This window comes from Rhinolophus sinicus, chromosome 2 (genome assembly GCF_057876585.1).
Source record: "Rhinolophus sinicus isolate RSI-liver-muscle chromosome 2, RSI-T2T, whole genome shotgun sequence".
In the NCBI taxonomy this organism is placed as follows: Eukaryota; Metazoa; Chordata; class Mammalia; order Chiroptera; family Rhinolophidae; genus Rhinolophus; species Rhinolophus sinicus.
In genome coordinates this window covers 23482280-23498850 of record NC_142502.1, presented here as the reverse complement: position 1 = coordinate 23498850, position 16571 = coordinate 23482280, and the positions used below count along the sequence as shown (strand labels likewise).

Below are 16571 nucleotides of genomic sequence, written 5' to 3'. Positions count from 1 at the left end.
TGGTCTCTATCATCTGTTTTGTAGAAACCTGTAGTCTTCAATCTGGGAATACAAGAGTTCAATTCTCAAGAGGAAACTGTTCATAAAAGTTGAGGTTCTGGGACTTCCTTGCAAATGTGGCACCATGTGCACATTTAAATACTGGTATAATGAAAAGAGTGTGGGCTTTAAAGTTAGCTCTTGATTCGATTCCCCATGCTGCCCCTCACCTTTGTTTTCATGTACATTTACTCAATTTCTTTAAGTTTAATTTTTGTTTTTATCTATTAATAGAAAAAGAGGTTAATAACCAACCAGCAGTGGTTGTTATGAGACAGTAAAACGGTGCATATAAGATGATTAGCACAAATGCTGACACCACTAATGCTCAGCAAACATTAGCTCCATCTCCTTTTTCAAACAGCTTTACTGAAATAATCCATGCACCATAAAATATACCATTTTCAAGTGTACAATTCAGTGGTTTTTTAGTAGACTCAGAGAGTTGTGCACCCATCATCATAATCTAATTCTAGAATGTTTTCATCACCCTAGAAAGAAACCCAATAGCAAGCAGTCACTCTTCATCTCCTAAACTCCGCAGCATTTGTAACCAATAATCTCCTTTCTGTCTCTATGGATTTGCCTATTTGGACATTTTCTATAAATGGAATTTTATAATACATGGCCTTTTGTGACTGGTTTCTTTTACTCAGCATAATGTTTTCAAGGTTCATTCATGCAACTTGGGAAACGTTTCTGTTGGGTTGAGAGAATAGGGATTCGAGAGGAAAAATAATACTCTAGGGTCTGACAGAAGAAAAGGAAACTGCCATGCGACATGTTTTTCTTGGATAGGTCCTGAGATAAAGTAAAGCACAAGCTGTTTCCGGTGGATTAGTGACACAGCAGCAGACTGACCTTGTTTATTCATTTGTCCTTTGTGTCGGGGGACCCCACGTGGGTCCCAGGTAACAAAATTTTAGCTTATCTAATGTATATCCTTTTACAAAACTTAAATGTGTTAAAGGCAACAGGAAAAAAAATGGGGTGCCTGATTTACAAAATACTTATTATATGGATATTGTATATTCCTTGTGGACAAATTTTAATTACAGGTGATTTTTAAAAATACTACCAGAGCAAACCATTTAACATATTTGTGTACATACTCCCAGACTTCTTAAACTTATTCGCAAAAATTAGATCAGACTATTCATATGGTTTTCTAACTTGCTTCTCATATTGTGAATATCTTTTCATGATGATAACTATTCACCTGCATAGAAAACAAAGGCTTCAGAATAACTACTTAAAGGCATTTTGACGAGAACCGTTAGAAACCAATTAAGAAGGGTGGTTTTTGTTGTTTGGTTGGTTTTTCGGTTTTGGTTCTGGTGCCTCCTGTATAATGCTAACATTGACAATAAGTATTAAAATAGTCTGAGGACTTGCTGAAATAAGAAACCCCACCTTTCCCATCACACGGCCTTAAAATTGCTGGCTTTCTTTGAGACCAAGCAAACGTTGGCTTTGGTGTCCAGGTCTTCCCTTGGGTCCTGCAGCCTGGCGTCTGAGCCCGGCTTCTGGGCACTCAGGCCGGGCAGGTTCTGCGAGTCGCCCTGGCGGGAGGACTTGAGAACTGCACAGGGGTGGGACCCGCGGGGCGGGGCGCTGGGCCCTGTTGTCGGGTCGTTATGGAGACAGCGTGCCACTGTCCACCCTGAGCTTTTCACTACGTGGTTCAAAGAGGAGCAGCTCTCGTTGCCGCATCTCTCAGCCACCTACCGGAGGTAAAGCCCTTGGCTTTGGGGCCGCGCATCTTTAGCTTGGGATCCCGTGGGCACCGCGCCCGGGCCGGTTTATTGTAGTGTCCCCATGCAGCCTCGCGACGATCCTATGCAGCACCGAGGCAGGGCACCTGGCCCCCCTTGGATGTCCTGGGAGAACCTGGGCAACTTCCGAATTACCCAAAACACTCAAGTGGCACGGGAGGGAAACAAAACAACCTTTGCGTAGAGTCAGATTTGTTTTGGGCTGCGGCTAATAAACTCTCATCTCCTCCGGAGCACGCACGTGGGACAGAGGTCCGGGTGGGGGAGGATACCCTCCCCTCCCCACCCCACTCCCCAGTTTGGACTCCATGTTAGGAAAGAGGAGAACTGGCAGATGGAGGAAGTCTGTTAGTGGAATCCAGTTTGGAGTCCTATGAAAACCAGCGTTTTCCACAGTGCCCCATGACTTTATCCCAAATGAGTGCTCGGAGGTGTTCCCTCTTCACAGCCCAACTCAAAGCTGACCCTACGCAGGACACGTTTTGTTTCCCCCCAGCACCACTTCAGTCTTTTAGGTAAAGCTGCTCAGGTCATGGTGGGAGCGCAGTGCCCTGCCAGGGAGGGGAGGGAAGACGAAATACAAAGAATCTACAGAAAATCAATTCATGGTTATAATCGTATGGCTCTGGGTTAATATGCTACGATTTCATGAATAGGACAAATAATTAAGCCTTGGTACTTATATTTATCTTTTTAAAAGTACTTATACTGTGCTTATTAATAAGCCTTGCCATAAATATCGGAGCTGAATATCCTGACATCATCTGCACTAAATTGCAACCCAGGCAATTGCCTTCAGGCCCAGCTTGACATTTGTGTACCTCAGGAACCTCAGAAATCATGCCCTAAAAGTCTCTCAGTGGGAGAAAGTAGGGATTAGGGACTTGAACGTTTTACAGCAACATAACTGGTTATTTTTCCTGAATGAATTTAAATAGTACAGTTGCTTCTTACAGCTTTAATTTTATAGCTTTAAACTGAGCAAATCCAGCGTTTGATTATGCCCTGTTTTGGCTCACAAGTGTGGCATTTCCTGTCACCTCCTGTGCTATCAACAGTGCAGGTTACCTCAAAACATGCCATCACTTTCATTATCCATCGTCTATTTGTGCGTTTCATAAAAATTATATACCGGTTTATGTTAAAAATAAATCATGTTTTTATATGCTCTGAATATAGGACATTGCATTTAATTGGAATAGTCTTTCATTTCTATTTTTTCACTAATCACTTGTACTGTCACTCTTTTCTACAATCTTTAGACACAGATAAGCTCTTGGAAGTCATATTTAAGGGATTAATTTTTTTTCTCCACTCCTACCATGTTTCCCCGAAAATAAGACCTAGCCAGAACATCAGCTCTAATGTGTCTTTTGGAGCAAAAATTAATATAAGACTGGGTGTTTATAATGTAATATAAAGACCCGGTCTTATATTGTAGTAAAATAAGATAGTAATATAAGACCGGATCTTATATTAATTTTTGCTCCAAAAGATGCATTACAGCTGATGGTCTCACTAGGTCTTATTTTCGGGGAAACACGGTAGGAGTTTATTCCTTTTTCCTGCTTTAGGAGGAAGACTTGCTATAGATTTTTTCCAATGCATACAATCTAACTTTCTCACAGAAGAAATGCCATGTACATATTTCTAAAGATATTAGAAGATATTGATGACTGCCAGGTTGCAAACATAATTTACAATAAGTATCTTACCTCAGAGTGAATTCTCATCGCAAATAAGTACCCTAAAATACTTCTCTTTCTTCTAATATGCTATCGTCATGAAAGAATAATCTGTCAGATCTACTTATTAATTCAATTCTAAGCTTATTTTAACATATAACGCATGTTACATAATGATAGAAATTACTAATAGGATCACACAAGTTTATAAATTGCCACCGTTGTGATACAGTTGTCAAATCCTAATAATCAATGAAGGAATTTGGCTTTTTCTTAGCTAGTAACTTGTTTTTCAGCCCTAGATTTTGCAAAGTTGGTGGATGCGAACAATTACTCATTTACTCGATATCTGCCAAATGCCTGCTCGTTGGCAGGCACTAAAATGGTAGGCAGCTTCTAAAATGGCTCCCAGTGACCCTACCTTCCTGGTATTCAAAACATCCTACCAAAAGAAACATGTTTAATTTTGTTCAATCAGGCATTTCCCAAGCTTATTTAACCACAGACCCTGATTTTCTGGGAAATACCTATGAATGTCTTATGGAGCTACTATTTGGAAAAATATGAAATGCTGGAATATGAAAAATAATCATTCCATTTAAAGAAGTAGTGACTCCAGCATGTCGTTTCTCCCTGGGGTGAATAATCAACAAAGTTTCCATATTAGAGAATGAATATAATCCCTTGGAAAGTTATATCTCTATCCATGTCTATATTTACATTTATATCTACCAGGAGTACAAAAAATAATTTATATATTGGTCAGCGTTGCACAAGCAGTAGTTCTCCATAATCAGAAATGTCTGGACGCTGATGGTAACCACTTTGAGCACCTCTTGTAATTGCAGAAGTCAAACGTGACTTGTATTCATCTTTTGTTATCGGTATATATTGAGAATTACAATTTTAATACAGCTTTCCTTTCTTAAAATGTGTATACATTTTTTTTGGGCACCCTCTATATATCTATATATAATATACTGTACTCACATATGTAAGCCCACCAGCCAACTGAGTGACTATTCCTTCTGTAATGTTCCACTTTTTGTGTAACTCAGTAATCCCTTAACACCGAGGATAATAACAATTTTGAGAGCTTGCTAAATAAAAATTCCTTATGTTGGCCCGTGGAGGAATTTCACACAACAACAGCTGGGCATCTTATGAAACTAAGGATTTTTAAAAAATTTAATGTTAATTTAGAAGAAGGTATTTAATTTTCCACATTGCCATGAAGTTCTTTTCTGAACAACACATTAGTATATTATAGTTTGCCAAGACACATCACTGCCTTGCTTTACACAGAGGAAACTGAGGCTCAGAGAGTACATTGCTTGTAAAACTTCGATTTGGAGGCACGGAAGTGAGTAAGAGCAGGGATCCAAATTTGGTGCTGTCATGCTGCCCTCTAATATTTCTAAAATTGTTCCTAATATGGTGCATGCCTTTCCAATATATTCATTTTTTAAATGTGCTTCTATTTTATTGAAGTGTAGTAAGAGTAGAGGCACTGCAAATGTTTATCTTCTTCTCGAATCTTCTGGCTCTCCAATGAAGTTTCTTCAGCTACTCCAGGCCTTGTTGTTCTCTCCTTCTTGGAATTTATAACAACAGATGGTTGCTTAGAAACTTAGACATTTCTGATGCTTGAATCTCAGCTAGAATTTCACTGACAACTGGTCAGTGAATTTGTGTTTTAATATCTCCAGTAATGGACATAACCGCCTGAGACAGCTAAAGCAGCTGAAGTAGTGTTTTTCCCACTTAGATTGATCCAAAATCTGTCTCTCTGACATCATCCATGGTTCTTATCTTTGTCTTCTGAAGATTCACAAACCATGTGTAATTGATTTTGCATAAAAAAGCCTTCAGATAGTTGGTGTGTGTGTGTGTGTGTGTGTGTGTGTGTGTGTGTGTGTGTAGTGTAGTGTGAGAAAGGGGTCCTATTTCTTTTCTCTCTTTTTAAAAAAAAAATCGATACTGTATTCTATAAATGGAAAAATCCATCTTTTCTTCTGATTTGTCATCTAACCAGTGCTCATGTGTACATGAGTCCATTTGGACTTTTTCTTTTATTCTCCTTGTTTAGATGTCTGTCTTCATACTAATACCCTGTCATCCGATTACTCCAGCTTTCTTGATATCTAGAAACACGTCTCCCTGCCTTGCTCTTCCAGACTGTCTTGTCTTGACTATTTTTGGGCCCTTTAAGCTTCCATAAATATTTTAGAATCAGCTTTTCAAATTACGTACACACACACACACACTGTCTCTTGGGATTTTTTATTGAGATTGCATTGAATCTGTAGATCAATTTGAGAGAATCTCTTCATTCTTCTGAGTCTCTAATTTATGAATAAAACATACGTGTATCTTTTCATTTATTTAGGTCTTTAAAAATGTTTTTCAGCAAAGTTTTATAATTTTTTCATAAAGTTTGTACTTTTATTTTTTTAGGTACTTAACGTTTAATATTTTGTAAATAATCTTATTTTAAAACATCTTGATGGAAATAAACCTATAGAAAATATGCCCATTGAAAGTGTAGAACTCAGTGAGTTATAAAGTGAACTGCAGGGCTCCCATACTCCATCACTCCTTGCGTCTCAGAATCCCCTCTCAGGTCCCTCCACGTCACTGCCCTCTTTCCTCCCTGAAGGTAACCACCATCTTAACTTCTAACACTGTAGAACTTTGTATAAATTAAACCATACAAAATGTATTATTTTGTTTCCAACTTGTTTTGTTTAATGTCTTGACTGCTTCATTCACACATTTGGTGATTTGGCTGGGGTGGTTGAAACAGCGGGGGGCTGGCCCGACCTCTATCTCTCCATGTGGTGTCTCATCATTCAGTTATCTAGACCAAGCTTATTTACGTGGCAGCTAGATCTCAGGAGTGCAAAAAATAGAAAGTGCAATTCTTCTTAAGGCTTAGACCCAGAAGTCACACATCTTCACTTCCACAACATCCCACTGGTCAAAACAAGACAGCGCAAGGGTAGATTCAAAGCGGGGGAGTGCAATAGACTCCACCTCTTAATGGGAGCACTGGTATGTAGCTACAGGGATGGGAGCAACATTTCGTGGCCATACGTATAGACAATATACCACGTTCTGCCCTCTGGCCACAGCAGTTCACATGCCTTTACATGCAGAATACAATTATCCCTATCCCAAGACACCCAAAGTCTCATCTGATTATGGGCTCAGGCTTGAAGTTCAATCTCTTGTGCTGCGTATCAGATCCAATTGCAAATGAGGCTCCTTGTTCTTGGCTTCTCTTGATCTAGAGACCTGTGAACCCAGCTGTCTCCCAAACACCTAGCTTCCTTACACTGTGAAACACTAAGAGATAACATCAGTCTTTCCTATTCACAAAGGCAGGAGACTCAGGGCACATGACAGATGCTGGTACATAGCGATTCCGAAATCCAGCCAGGCCAGTTGCCGTGATTATTCCTTGATTATGGTATCCACTGTTCTCAGTTTCTCTTGGCTCCGCCCTACCGACTCTTGGCTCTGTCCTCTGTCCTCCATCCTTTTCAATAAGAAATGCTTTGTGGTTACAGTTACAAGCCTTTCTCAGCCTGCTCCTTGCCTATACAAAGTTGGAGGCTCAGAACCTATTTCAAACTTTCTTGGTCCCTTTTATTCCAAGCTGGCCATGCTTTCACCAGAACTGTCTCCTTGATAATTTTATGGACTTTCTATGTATCAAATTATAACCCATTCTATTGGACAAAAGTTATATCCACAAATTTCTATGTGATAGGCCCTTCTCTACCTTGTGCTGTGGGACAAAGTCTTTAAGATTCTCAGAAACTTTTTTATTTTCTAGCTGAGAGTGTCTGAGGTACCACCAAAACTTTTCAAAGGCCTTATCAAAGAGGACTTTGAAATGAGGCCATTAATTCCTTTGAGACTTTTGGCTGGCTGAAGATACTGTACTAGATTGTTATTTATTTGCACTAACTTCTATCCAAAACTTCAATAGATCTTTCAGGCAATGTCATGTCCCTCTTACTGTATCATATGCAGCTAAAGAAGCCAATCAGCATTTTCTGTGCACTGCTTGGAATCTCTTTAGCCACGTGTACATATTCCTTGGTACATTTTCTATGGTCCACAGTAATGTAGGCAATGGAGTTGCCAAACCTTCCACTGTTACCTAACACAGGTCACCCCTTTTCCAGCCTTTCATAGGAAGCTCATCGCTCTTCAGTCTCCACTAACAGTTTCCCCACCACCCTTTCCAATTGCCACTTGCTGAGCTTTCCCAAAGTCAATGCCATGTCCTTTAAGTTATGCTATAGTATAAACTCTACTTCCAGATACCAATTTTTGTATCAGTTATTATGGCTGAATAACAGACCACCCCAAAATTTAGTGGCTTAAAGCAATAATCACTTATTTTCTCATGATCCTGAGGGCCAGCTAGGCCCCATTGAACAGTTGTTCTACTCCATGCACTGCTCACTAGAATTTTCCTTTTCTCACTGCTCTACAGAGTCCCCTTTGTCATAAGTCAACTGTCCATACATACGTGAGTGTTTCTGGACTCAAGTGATCCGTTCTATTGACTTATTTGTCTATTCTTGTGTCAATATTTCATGCTCTTATTGACACTAGTTTTATAAGAAATAAGTCCTGAGGTCATGTAGAGTCTTACCACTTTGTTCTTTTTTGAAGCTGTCTTTGCTATTCTTGACCCTTTGCATTTCCATACACATTTTATAATGAATTTGTCACACACACACACACACACACACACACACACACACACACACCTGCTGGGTTCCAACTGAGATTGTATTGAGTAATAGATTAGTTTGGTAGAACCAACATCTATACAGATGTATACTCTTATTTAAATCTTTAAAATCTTTTCTTGATTAAAAATTTTAGTATTCTGTGTGGAGTACTTGTTCCTCTTTGGTTTCAATTGGATTTTAAAAAATTATTTACAAATGATATATTGTTGTTTAATAAAGATTTGTTGTTAGTATAAAGAAATACAGATTTTTTTTTTTAATGTTGCCCTATGGGCAGCAAGCTTGCTAAGATTAGGCATTAAATCTGTAGATTGTTTTGTATTTTCTATATACAATTATGCCATTAATAAATAATAAAAATATTATTTTTTCATTTTCAATTATTTTACATTTTATTTTATTGCATTATTACATTGGACAGAACAACGTTGAATAAAGGTGGTAGTAGCTATCAGAGGGAAAGTTTCAACATTTCCTATTACATTTAATGTTTGCCATGTTTCCTATGTATTTATGTGGGTTAGGAAGTTCTGTTCAAGTCCTCGTTTGTTAAGAGTTTTTTGTTATGAATGGGTATTGAAGTTTAAAAAATGCACTTTTTTTGGTATCTACTGATATTACCACATAATTTTTCTCCTTTATTTTGTAAGTGATGATAAGTACATTGATTTTGTAATATTAGACCAAATATACATTCCAAGAATAAATCCAACTTGGTGGCGATACAGTATCTTTTTTATACATTGCTAGGTTTGGTGTTCTAATATTTTGGTCAGGATTTTTACATTTATGTTTATAATAATAAACCTATAATATTCCTTTCTTGTAAGGTCCTTGTTGGGTTTTGGTACCAAGGTTATGCTGACTTTGTAAAAGACTTGGGAATAATTCCAACTTTTCCTATTTTCTTGAAGATTTTATGTAAGTTTACAGCTATTTTTTCCTTAAATGCTTTGTAGATACAAATATTGGTTCCAGGATTAAGGTGCTGCCATAATAACAGCAACAAATTTCAAATTCTGTGGCATTAACATTCACGTCTGGCAGCATTAAATTGTTATTAAATTGTTATTGGACACTTGGAAAGATGGTAATCCATGTTTGTAGTGGAAAAATTTTGTAAAACTATAGTCTTGAATAGGGTAAAGGGCATATTATATACCTAATGAGCTTTGTACTTTATGCAAAGAGGCAGAAAATTGATGTTATTAGAAAAAGTTCATTACTAATGGCTGCATTTGTCAAGGTATTACAAGAAATAGAGGCACTCAAAACATATTTGGCTGGTGTGCAAGTAGGAATATAAAGGAATTCAGAGATAGCCAAGAAACTTAGGTACTTGCAAGGTTGGAAGGTGTAATTGATTCACAACTTCAACTAGTGAAAAAACAACTGAGAAGGCCTTTGAGCAACAAATGCGGTTTAAAACTCTGCCTAGCAGCAAGGACCAAGTCAAGGGTGTAGCTCTTGTATTATGATTAGAAGCTCTGAATGGAACAAGCAGTGCCCAGCAAATACATTCAGCTGGAAAAATATCTCAGCGAAGAAGACTTAGGGTTTGGGTTTTCCTAAGGAAGCCTGATAGTCTCAAAATGCTTGCAATTAAATTGAGAGAGAGAGAGAGAGAGAGAGAGAGAGAGAGAGAGAGAGAGAGAGAGAGAGAGAGAGAGAGAGGTGGGGGGGAGAGAGGTGGGGAGGAGAGAGACCTAAACAATTGTGGCATGTAGCACTGCCTAGAATCAAATAACTTGAGATAGATTTTGAGACTGTGGCTTTCTCTAAAGAATCACCAAATTGCAAGGGATTAACTCTTCTATATGTCATCCTTCTCCTTTAAAAATGGGAATATTTGTTGAAGTTATCCTTACCCTGTTCTACCATGTGTATAGGCGCTAGGGCCAGATAACTTAGCTTTTTAGTTCAGGGATCCCTAGGTCAGGAAGAAATTTATCTGGATTTGTGGAAACTGTTATGAGTCATTCATATCTCCTGTGATCTAAGCTAAAACTATTGATGAGACGGGACTTTGGGTGTGTTCCTTAAGAAATGGATAAATGTATTCTGCATGTGAGAATAGAAGGGAACTGACCTAAAGGGTGAATTCGGAGAGATTGTATTACTGTTCATGCTCTTGTATAATCATCTCCCCTGGAGTGTGGGCCGGACTTACTGACTTGCTTTTAAGTAATAGGATAGAGCAAACGTGATGGGATATTACTTCTGAGGTTAGGTTACAAAGAGACTGTGGCTTTTTTCTTGTGTGCCATCTTTTGCTTTTTCATTTGTTCATTCGGATGAAAGCCAGCTGCCATATGAACTGCCCTTTGGAGAGGCCCACGTGGCAAGGAAGACAAGGGAGGCCTCCAGCCAACAGCCAGTGAGAACTGAGGCCTTCAGTCCAATAGCCCATGAGCAACTGAATCCTGCCAACAACCATATGAATGAGCTCCAAATCCTTCAGATGAGACAAGTCCTGGCCAATACCTTGATGGCAGCCGTATGAGAGACCTTGAAGTAGAGGTACCTATTATGGATTAATTATATGCCCCAAAATGTTGAAGCCCTAATCGCCAAGGTGACTATATTTGGAGATAGAACCTATAAAGAGGTAATGAAAGTTAAATGATGTTGTAAGGGTGGGACCTTACTCCAAGAGGATTGGTGTCCTTATAAGGAGAGGAAGAGACACCAGAGATATGTGCGTGTGTGTGTGTGTGTGTGTGTGTGTACACAGACGAGAGGCCTTGTGAGAACACAGCGAGAAGGTCACTGTATAGAAGCCAGGAAGACAGGTCTCATCAGAAACCATCCCTGACAGCACCTTAATCTTGGACTTCTAGCATCCGGAACTGGGAGAAAATAAAATGTTGTTCATGCCACCTAGCCTGGGCTATTTTGTTACGGTAGCCTGAGTAGAATAATGTAAGACTCCACTAAGCTGTGCCTACATTCCTGACCTTCAGAAACTTTGAGATAATAAGGGTTTGTTGTTTTCAGCTGTTAAATTTGGGGATGATTTGTTACGCAGCAATGGATAACTAATACATTATCCTTTTTTCTCTTCTCTACATCCTCTTTGATTTGTGTCCTCAAAAGATCGGGAGGTGGAGTACCCTCTTTGAGCCATTCACATTCTTGCTTTCCAGGGAAAGAGAAAGTCAGTAGTCCTGGCTGATAAAGAATCATTCCAATTTCTGAGTCATTTTCCCAGAAAAGTGAAAAAACAACTCTGGTTTAGATTCACGTTTGGGTGCAAGTAGATGAGGACAGAATAAATTACAATAATTTGACATGCATGAACTCCTTGTGTATAGTTGTATGGATTCTTCTCCATGAATATATATGTGTATGTATGTGTATGTATATATATCTATATGTATATGTATATATATATATGAATTGCGGTAATTATATGTATGTAAATTAATTGCTGTAATTATATGATTCCTATAAGGACAACATTAATATACTGGATATTTCTAGGTGATCTTAATTAAACATCTATTGAAATGAACCTATAGTTTCTAGGACTGGAAGAAAATAATTTGCTGAGATGTCAGCTGGGGATTCTTCCAGGAAAACCCTGGAAATGGAGAGCTTCCACACAAGATTCAGTGCCTGGACACCGTTTAACAACAAGTCATTAAACAGACAGGTGAGTTACATACTCTGGAGTAAAACAAGTTTAATTAGTATGGCTAATTTTACTATGATATTTTGGGTCTCATGTTGCTACATATTTTTTTTTTTAAAGAAAACCTCTAAACAATTTAGTTTTTGAGTTACTTTAAGCAAAAATAAACCTACATTTGTCTGTGCCAAGCATGGTCTCTTCTCACCCCAGTCCCCAGCTCTTACCTTATGGGAGGCTCAAGATCTGTCTTCCCCTTTCCTTTGTCCCTCCAGGGACAAACGAGAAACCTCCAGAACACACACTGTTAGCTGTAATGGAGGAGGAGAAAAGAGAAGGTGTTCGGGTGCCATTTTGGAGTGGAGGGTGTTAAGGTGTATTTCCCTGTGTATTTCTGTAATCCTCTCTTCCCTTCTGTGCCATCTGCATGGTTTGATGGCCTGGGGCGCCCCCTTTGAAAGGTAGTGCAAATAGTCATTGAATGGCTCTGTCAGACCATAATGGAGGTTGTCTGGGTCCTCAGAGCTCCTGCGTGGTTCAGCCTATTCACACGGGAAGGAAACTAGACAGACTGGGCCAAAGCCTGACTGAGTAATAGAGCCAGTGAGGTTGTATATGCCATGTGAGCTAAGCTGGACCAAAACCCAGGTTTGGGGGGGACACTGGTTCTGCGGGTATGTCTTCCCTGGAGACACATCTAACAATGGCTATTTGACAATATTTCTTAACTTTCATTTTGGTGGATACCATAAAGATATAGGACTGTGGGTTAGTGAAATCATACCTACTTTAAATTGCCTTGTTTTCACAATTAAACAGGTGTAGCCTGTTTGTGTTTTCAAGATGAAATGTTTGGAATCTCTTTCCCCAGGCCACATTGGCTTAGGTAGGAAAAAAAGCCAGGATTCTCTCTTTGTTTTGAAAGATGCCTTCCTGGGCCCCTCTGTACTCACATCACCCCTGCCTTTTTCACCAGCCCACCCAACAAGCCTGGGCTCGTCTGTATCGCTGAATAAAAGCAGTCTAAGCTAAAGGGAGAGACCTCTGCTACATATGTGAAAGCGCTTTGTGAACTGTAATGTGCTATGCAAATATTAGCTGAGAGGTTGTTAGATTGCCTAAGGATTGCTTAGCAACTAAGAATACATTAAACTATACAAGAAAATGTCATTTCCTTCCCTTTATAGCTCTTCCTGGAAAGAGTTGCTCTTGTAAGTCATTGGTTTGACCTCTGGACAAACAAGCAACGTCAAGAATTCTTATTCACGATATTTTTACGATGCACTAAATCACAATTAAGGTAAATGTAGCCTAATGATGTAATTATTGGTTCTTAAAAATACATATATAGTAAAATATTTCTATAACCTTTAAGGGTTTTTTTTCCCCCTAGAAAAAACAAATAAAGCAATTGATATTTTAAGGTTTATAAACACACTCTTCTAGTGCTGCTTCCTCCTTGAGGGTGAAACGGAACCTTGGGGGCTTTAATATCTTCCTACCACCATGGGAGGTTTCGTTTTTGCGAAAACTTATAAATAGCATCAGCCAGTGAATTTTTAACATTCGATTAGTATATTAAATCCTCCTTGGAGCTATCAGACAGACAAGATATTTCAAGTAGGTATCTGGTACATAGGTAGGCACTCCATAGATATGTTACATGAATGGATGGATCTGAAAACTGACAAGTGACCATGGTAATGAAGTAGGAATATTTTTCTGTGAGTCCCCAAATGATGTAAATGATGTTGGATCTGCCGACAGTTCTGGGTGTGGGCCGGATCGTGTCTCCTGAGACCGAAGAATGGACACACGGACCAGGGAGAGACAAAGAGATGTAAAGGAAGATTATTAGAAGCAGGAGAAGAGGCTGCAGCTCCCAAATGGGAGGGGGTCCCAAATGGGGGTGCCCAGTGACCGAGGCGAAAGCTCTTGCTTTCATACCTTCCCTTGCCTGCTTGGGGAAGGGGGCTGGTGCCTTCTAATGGAATTCGTCTATTAAGTTTGTCCTGTTTGCTCATCCTGAAGGGATTAACGCACCAACCCATTCCTATCTATCAGATCTGCTCCTTTGTCCGGCCAGAAGGGATTTGCGATTATCTATTAACCTCAAGGCGCATTCTCATGTCTCTGTCCTAGAGTGAAGGAGACATTCGAGGGCCTGGAGTTTCAGGATATGGCTGTTATTTTGTTTATTCCACCAGAGACCCCCCTGTCTGCCTAGCAACATGCTAACTAACCTGTCTCAGTAGCAACATTTAGGAATAAGGGCAAGACTTGTACAGCAGTGGGCACTGCCTGCCAGTGGGTCCTTGTTCTTATCCTTACCCTTCCCTCCTGTTATGTGGATAATTTACTTTGAAATACTCCAGCAGAGACAATGTGATATTTGAAGGTGTTAGTTGAAATACCGGGGTAGCTAGCATTTTGACCAGGAATTAATACTCTAGAGGTAGTTTGCTAGCATTGTACTGAAAAGGTCACAGTCTCAGTTATTATCAGATACTTTGCTAATCAGCATAGCAAACATCAGACATTATAGTTATTATAAGAGCAACTAATGGCTTGTTAACTTGCCCGATGAATGTTAGAGATGGACTCTCTGTGGTGAAATGAAAGGTATTCAGATGTGGGATAGACCAAGATATTCTAGAGAACCCTCCAGCTGCCAAGATGTGACGAATCCAGCCAGGCTTGTTGCAGGTGCTTGTAAGGATGGTTTCCCAGGATTCATCCCCAAATTAATGGCCTAGGGATTTCTGGTAGCCTGAGACCAACAATGAGGGCAGTGACAATCCTGTTTCTGGAACTTGTCCTGTTTCTTGCCCTTCCTCAATTGAGTGAAACTTTCACCCAAAGGACAGAGAGCTGGGACTTCATCAAGCTTACAGAAGAGACTGTGAAGTAGTTTGGGCTTTTTTACTAAGGTTTGCTTACTGAAAGTCTAAGTGTGACATCATTTGGTCTGAATGGCTGTCCCTACAACCTGGTGGTGAGGTTGTGGGGAGAGGTTAACTTTTGGACTTCTTAGGTAGCTATCAGAAAGTACCCGAGAGCCATACAAGACCAAATTGGCTTATTTTAGTTTGCAACACCTGCCTCCCACTTTTTCTGGCCCTTTTTCATGCCCATCTCTTGCAATCAGCCATTGCATCTCTCCTACCTGCTCACTTACCTCCTCCGTTGTCAGCTTTCTCCTGCATCCATGGATGCATAGTGGTCCCTGATAAAGTCACTGAGTCACAGGAGGGAGACAGACACCTTCCTGGCTGTGTTGAAAGAGGCTACAAAGACAAGCCACAGAGAAATAGGCTCTTCCATGCTTAAAAATCAGGGAAGCAAACTTTTTATTGGAGTTATTGGCTAGTTTCCTTTTCCTGCTTCTTTACAGCTTTGAAGATAAGAAAACAATAAACCAAACCTCACATCCTTAATTGCTTTGTGGTGTAGTCACCATACATCGTAAACCAAGCAATTTTAGTTGTAACCACTAGAGGTCATTGGAGATCTTGTGGTATATTTTGAGGCTTATTAACATGAAGCCTGACATTCTGTCAATGGAAACTGCATTCTTTGTCTGGTACCTGAATTCTTCTTTCGATGTGACAAAGATATGAAATTAATCTGTTCAGTGAAATTACTTTGCTTTGTTTCACAGCAGCTGTGTTTCTGTAGAGAGCAGTATGTATTTCAAAGTTCCACAAAGCTGTTATTACATATTCTGGGATGCCGATTTCCGGGGAAATTGTATGTGAATTTCTGGTCTCTAGATTTGGCATCCTGAACTCATCTTTAATTTGTAGTGGTGGTTTTTGTTGTTGAACATCAATCAGTTCACTCCCCAAAGTCTGGATTAAGTCTTTCTTATACTACTTCCTCCCATTTCTTTCAGTCAGCCAGTTCTTGCCTACCAGCATCTGCAGATACCACGTGCCAATCGTCTCATCCAATTTGAACTGTGCTCAATTTTAATTAAATCTGAAAGCCCAACTCATTTTATTCTTTAGATTAAAGTTAGTGCAATCAATTTTCTTTTAAACATCTTTGTTGAGATATAATTCACAGAAAATAAAATTCACCCATTTAAAGAATATAATTCAGTGGCTTTAGTAAATTCAGAGTTATGCAACCATCACCACAATCTAAGTTTAGAAGATTTCCATCACCCCAAAAAGAAACCCCCAACCACTAGCAGTCACTCTTCATCTCCGTCTTCCAGCACTGGGCAACCACTAATCTACCTTCCGTTTCTATAGATTTGCCTTTTCTGGACTTCTCATATAAATGGAATCATACAAAATGTTTCTTCTGTGACTGGCTACTTTCATGTATTGTAGATAATGTTCTCAAGGTTCATCCATTTTTTGGAAGCATGTATCAGCACTTCTTTCCTTTTTATTGCCAGATAATATTCCATTGTATGGATATACTATATTTTATTTATCCATTCATCAATTGATGGGTATTTGGGTTGTTTCCACATTTTGGGCATTGTGAATAATGCTGCTATGAACATCTGTGCACAAGTTTTTCCATATGCATGTCTTTATTTCTTTTAGGTATATACCTAGGAATGGAATTGCTGGGTCAAATGGTGCCAGAGTGTAGGTAGTCAGTACACCAGAGCAATCAACTTTCAATCAATTATTAAGCGTTTCTTTTG

General features: G+C 39.3%; 1 protein-coding gene across 5 annotated transcripts in view; it reads left to right on the top strand.

Annotated features, from left to right (window-relative positions):
* Positions 1-135: 135 nt before the first annotated feature.
* Positions 136-16571, top strand: part of ECT2L (epithelial cell transforming 2 like) — a 77001-nt gene continuing 60565 nt past the window's right edge. For 3 of the 5 annotated variants that reach the window (XR_002137448.3, XM_088795436.1, XM_088795435.1), the window contains exons 1-3: positions 9950-10794; positions 11796-11929; positions 13093-13205. Coding sequence is in view for 4 of the 5 variants with exons in the window: in XM_088795436.1 (XP_088651562.1) it covers positions 11828-11929; positions 13093-13205 (215 nt within the window). In the remaining variant the exon portion in view is untranslated. Of the gene's footprint in view, positions 1773-9949; positions 10795-11795; positions 11930-13092; positions 13206-16571 lie in introns of those variants that run through there. The other 2 variants (XM_019732779.3, XM_019732778.3) reach the window with 2 other exon arrangements.